This window comes from Capra hircus, chromosome 6, assembly GCF_001704415.2.
Source record: "Capra hircus breed San Clemente chromosome 6, ASM170441v1, whole genome shotgun sequence".
Classification (NCBI taxonomy): Eukaryota; Metazoa; Chordata; class Mammalia; order Artiodactyla; family Bovidae; genus Capra; species Capra hircus.
Genome location: NC_030813.1, coordinates 90,499,570 through 90,505,569, shown reverse-complemented (window position 1 = coordinate 90,505,569; position 6,000 = coordinate 90,499,570). Strand labels below are relative to the sequence as shown.

The window sequence follows — 6,000 nt, the reverse complement described above, 5'->3', positions numbered from 1 at the left end:
TCTGGGGGTGGAAATAATATTCTGGATGATTAAAACTGCCTACTATTTCACTGTCAGATAGGATGCGTATGCTGAGTGTTTCTGAAGGAGAACAAAGCAAGTATCAAATGTATTGCTACCACCTTAATATAACTTATTACATGTAACTATCAATCAAAGTGTTTCTTTTTACAACTATTTTATAAGGCATGGTATATAGTTAAGAGTAAAATCACTGCTTGGAAAGTTTCTTCATTTCTGACATCCTTCAATTCTGTTTCAAGATCAGAGTGAACTTCCCACTCTGCAGAAAGTATTATTTATTGATATGGGATAAATTTTTTCTAAGACGGAGCCATGGCTGCTTAATGTAAGCAGTACCAAGCACAGCAACCAAATGGCTTGAATAACAAAAAAAAAAATCAAAGTGTGAATCACCACTGTCAGATGCAGGCTTTTAAGAACTTTAATTGATATAATTATCATTAGTATGCAATATGTCTCACAACAAATGTAGATACAGTGACATCAAATAGCAAAGAAGTTGCACGTCTTTCCATCTTTAAATGGTGTGAGCTTACCCCAAGAAAGCAATCTGGCATTGGTCTCTTGGTTAGCACTATTACCAATATCAATTAGCACTTTCAAATCAAAGTTGAAATGGTACATTCATTTGCCAAAAGAGGTAAAAGGCAAAGAAGGTGAATCAACGTGCAAATTAGCATCTGGCCCAGTTGCAAAATTCATTTCCCAGATGTGAAGGATTGAACCATGCACCTCTGCAAGCAAGACAAAGGGCAAACAGATGATGGTAAACCCAAATCAACTCCACAAAGAACTCAGACTTTGGGATGGTAAAGGCCAGGTCCACGGCTGTTAGCACTCAGATATCCACACGTGTTACCCTAACTCAACAGTCTGTGAGACCTGCATCCTGGGCTATCCTTTCATTCCGGGATGGAAACCATCCTTTGTGGTCTCAGGAAGTCAGGCAGTGGCATTGGGGCACAGCTCAGAGCTCTAACAGCTGTCTGTATGCAGCTACTATACAGGTGTCATTTTATACATTTAAGTAAAACAACACACCAAACAAGAAACCAAGATCACTTATACATCTACGTAATACTTAAAATGTCTATAAATATTTTTCTCCAGAAACTAAAAACACTGTAGACATGACTTCATTAATCCTCACAACAGATTTGTGAGGTAGCATGGGGTGAGATCCATAGGACACCATCACGCCTGCCTAAGAAATGAAGACACAGACGTCCAGGGAGGGCCGGAGCCTTCATCGGGGCCACAAGAAAACAAGGTTGAAGCCCATTCTGTCAGCATTTGTAACCTATATTCTAGAAGGGGCTTTTTCTAGTGTGAGTGACATTCTCTCAAACACTTTCTGACTAGTCCAGTGCCTGGATGGTATGTGGTTGTTGTAGACCCATTGGAGCCATTTCCCTTGTGTAGACCTTGAACAGACTCGCTCCCTGAGATAAAGGACGTCATTTATTGGTATATGTTTTGTGTGTGTGTGTGTGTGTGTGTGTTGAATGCAGTTGTTAACATTTTTGGCTAACTCAGACACAGAAAAATGCACTTGGCAAAATAAGGTTCAAGCCATAGGTGTTTTCTACTAACATAACAAGGATTTCTCGAGTGTTTAGGGGAAGCTGTCACCTTGCAGAATGCATGTGCTGCAGGTCCAGAGCCCTCTCTTTATCACAAAGATCCAGAAGTTCATAAGAGCAACCAACCTATCAAAGGCTCTTGTACAACAGCAGCCTTGGTGAGGAAAGCTGCTTGCTGACCCAGTGATTTATAATTGGTCAGGATTCCCTGGGAAGAGGCTGGTCCCTCTCACCCAGGGTTTTTGACTGAAGCAACATCCAAAAGACCACCTCTCCAAAGGGGCTTCATAGACCTTTTGTCAACATATCTGTGTCCGAGTGAAAAGAAAACATATGGAATATCCTTTGTTTTTGTTGAAGTGTCCTAAGCCAAACCGAAAGCCTATGGGGGGGAAGGCTGTGGGAGGGAAAGAGGGACAGTTATTCAGGCCAACCATTGCTAAAAGGGGGCACATTTGGTCATTCCTGGCCACTTTTCTGAGAAAGTCCACTTTTTAAAAATTTTCATAATCAGAGATATGAGAATTCCTGGAAGCCTACTTCTCATTCCCTCCTTCTGTTATAAAATACTTCTGGGGGTTGCTCACTCTCCTTTGGTACCTAGGGAGTTTAGGATTAATTTCTTTCAGAGCTGGGGGTTGGCAGGCTGCGGAAAGTAGCACAGCTCTAATGTTTCTGACACCAGAGAGGTTTAGAACTGCCCGGCAGTGGTCGTTTTCCTGCCAGTACTTCGTTGGGTCATAGCAAGTGACAGGATGAGTCCAAGGTCAAGTTTCTGGAAACTAAACAGAGTTGTGGCAGCAGGTCCACGTTCAGAAATAAAAAATGCAGTTTTACGTTCTGTATGATAGCGTCGGACAAAAGAACACATTTTGAAACAGAACTTAATGTATATTTTGTACTCCATGAAATCAGACATAAGATGCCAGTTGCTATTACCAGGTGTTTCAGGAGGACAGGGTTAGAGCCATGAAATAAAGCTATCTAGAAAACAGAGAGAAATAAAAAGGCAATCATGCGCAAAAGCAACTCATCAAACTAAATACTTTAAATACAACGCCAACAAACTAAATACTTTTTCAGATAAAAATTTAACGAATCATTTCATTTAGGTAAAAGTAGAAACTATCACTAACCTGGAACGTCTTGTTTTGTCACAATGGGCATAAATTAGGGTTTCTCACACTTGGCACTATTGACATTTGTGGCGGATAACTCTCAGTTGGGGTGGGCTATCTTCTGCATTGTGGGATGGTGACCACATCCATGGCCTCTACCCACTGGTAGCACCCCTTAGGGGATGACACTCAAAAATTATACCAGGTATTTTCAAATGTTCCCAATGGGGCAGTGGGGTGAAATTACCTGCTGTTGAGAACACGGCTGGAAATGGATGACCGCAAAGACAATCAGTTCTTTCTCAAAATTTGTGACCCAGGATTTTAAAACTGTGTACCCAGGGGTGTTCATTTATTAAACGGCAAATTAGCAAGGTAAGCGTTTGGGAAAAATAAATGGATTAATCACGGTGTCTATTTCCTATGGAAAAAGCTCACTGAGTAATTGCAGAAAAATGAGAGACTTTAAAAAATTGAAACAAAACAAAAAGTTTACAGCCATTATCCAACAGACAGTAAGGCAGTGAACCAGTTGCTTTGTGGGTAGAAAGCAAGGATTCTACAGGTTCCTCCATGCAGCGGATGCCTCTGACAGTCACTGGGGGCTGATCCTACCTTCCTTAGTGAGGTATTGAATGCGTGTTGCCCCCACTTTCCTCCTACCCTCCTCCACGCACCCCCCCCCCCCAACTCTACACTCACTCCACACGCCTCTCCCTTTAAACTCTGCACAGCCTTCTCCTGCGGAACCGCAACTCCACTGAAAGCTTGTGGGCTGGGGTCCCATCTGCGGCTGGCTAGATAACCGGGCATCCTTAGCAGACACAGATGGCCTGGAGGGGTGGCCGGGGGGCTGGCATGCTGAGATCCGACAGCAGTTTGCTACTCTGTAGTAGTACTCGGCTGGCTGGTCCCCTCCAGGGCACCTTCTTGCTTCCTCTCTCCCTAATTAGGCAGCTAAGAAGCTGGCCTCCAGCTTGCAGAGCCAAGCAGGTATCCGATCAGACACAACCAGATAAACAAAGATTAAAAAGGAATCTGAGAAACCCCTGCTTCCTTACCTGTAGGGCGAACTCCTCCTAGCACTCATGGCCTTTCCCCTCATCAAGATTTAATGTAATTTCATAAAGAAAAGTTTAAGAAATACCACACACAGAAAGTTCCCCTAAAAGTAACCCCTGATGACACAACTTGATCCATCCCTCTTCCTGGTTCTTCTCTCGGTGGGCCCCCGCTAGGTACAGACGTCACCACCGTGGCGTCCAGGCTGGATGGCTCAGGGTTGGCCCATGTCCGCTGCATATCAGACTCCACTCACTTTTAAATAATTTTGTTTTTTGGTTTTTGGTACCAGAAAGGAGAAGTTGTAGCAGCCAGAGGAGGGGGGGAAGAAAACAAAACAACCAGACCAACAAAACAGGATTGTCGCTCAAGGCGCCTCAGGTACGTGTTATTAATTCTACTGGATAAGCACTGATAAATAAAGACAGTTATTCCTCATCCCGGCCACGTTCTTTTGTTAGGAGTCATCATACAGAGGGTTGTTGTAGTTTCCCCAGGACCCGTAGTCATGGTCGTCCAAGAGCCTTCCGTAGGAGGAATGCCTGGTGGGAAGGAGAAGAGGCTGTGGTTATTTGGAGAAGTTGCCCACGTTGCGGACAGCCCCGTGCCCTGGGGCCCGAAGGGGAAGGGAAGATGTGATTCTTCACAGAGCAAACTCTTGGCAGCAGATCCATCAAGCAGGGAGGCCCCAGTCTGCAAACTCCCTGTAAGTTATGACTGATCCACTGGGAACCCTACTGGCACCTTCTGTTGAGATCTGCTGGGCTCTCGTCTCTCTCATTGACCTCTGGTGCTGGAGAAGGAAGAGGCTCTGTTTCCAAGGCTACTTAATAAGAAGTAAGGGGAAAGCAAAGGTTGCATTCCTGGCATTTGGGCTTAGGTTCTGGACTTCATTTTCCCTGAAATGATAATGACAGAACCAGACCCACTGATACTCTCACCACCCCCCTGAACTTCATGTAATGTTTTAACATCATCTACAGAGTTTTTCTATGTTCCATGGTCACGTGAGCCTCAAAATAAAGCCATGGTCCAGTATTGCTTATCCTTACTTCTTCGATGAGGAAAATAGGGCTCAGAGATGTTAATGGACACACCCAAAGTCACCCAACTGAGCTATGAGTTGAGCCCCTACCTCTGGGATCTGAGCCCAGTGCTCTGAGCTCAGTTTCTTAGAGTTTGATTAGCACCTGAGTTCAATGGCAATATGCACTGATCAGGCTTTGCCGGGTCATCCCAGGAACCTGTTCCACAATTATTATTTCTAAAAGACCCTGAAATCAGATTATTATCATTCTTCCATTTAAAACCATTGAGCAGCCCCTCATCCACACAGAGTAAAAGCCAAAGTCACCATGATAGTTTGCAAAGCCCTACAGGGTCTGGCTCTGGTTATTACCTCTCCGAGCACGTCAGGTACTTGCCAGTGGCTCTTGCTCTTTCTGCTCATGCTGACACATCCTGCTTCAGGGCCTTTGCACTTACTGTTCCCTCATCTTGGAACATTTTTCCTCCAGATTTCCACACAGTTCTTTTCATTTCCTTCAAGTCTGCACAAATGTTACCTTCTCAAGGCAGCCTTCCTTAGAAAATCTATTTAAACTTGCAACTCCCATCCCACAGGACTCCCTGCTTAATTTTACTCATAGTACTCATCACCTTCTAACATACCCTATAATTTACTTATTTATACTGTTATTGCCTCTCTCCTGTAATTAAACTTCATGTATGGATTATTTGCCTGATTTATTTGTTCTTAACTCTCATTCCAGCACCTAGAAGAGTAAATCCTCAACAAATAGTAAGTCCTCAATAAATGTTTATGGAAGAAACAGTGATTGGAAAAAAAAAATCCTGAAAATTGAATCTGTTCACAAGATGGGAGCTTCCTGGAACGGATTATGGCATTTTAAGACTAAAACTAATGAGAGGACTCAGAGAATATTACAAAATGAGACTCTGGTGCCTCTGAGATTCAGGCTAGCTTGTGAATTTTTACGCCTTGCCACTGGAAATCAGGAATGCTATATATATCGTACAGACAAACATACCCCCCTAATTTCTTTCTCACCTAAATATGAAAATTAAACAAAATGAAAATACAACATGAGAGGCACAAAAAGCATCTGTTATATACTTCTTTCTGTTGCTAAAATAACTGCTGTCACTCTTCTAAACTTACTTATATCTGTCAGGTTTTTGAGAAGAGATGA

General features: G+C 43.2%; 1 protein-coding gene across 1 annotated transcript in view; it reads right to left on the bottom strand.

Annotated features, from left to right (window-relative positions):
- PARM1 (prostate androgen-regulated mucin-like protein 1) overlaps positions 428-6,000 on the bottom strand; it is a 131,835-nt gene continuing 126,262 nt past the window's right edge. Inside the window, exon 4 of the mRNA XM_018049587.1 lies at positions 428-4,329. Within this exon, the coding sequence (XP_017905076.1) occupies positions 4,245-4,329 (85 nt within the window). The 3' untranslated portion in view covers positions 428-4,244. The remainder of the gene's footprint in view (positions 4,330-6,000) is intronic.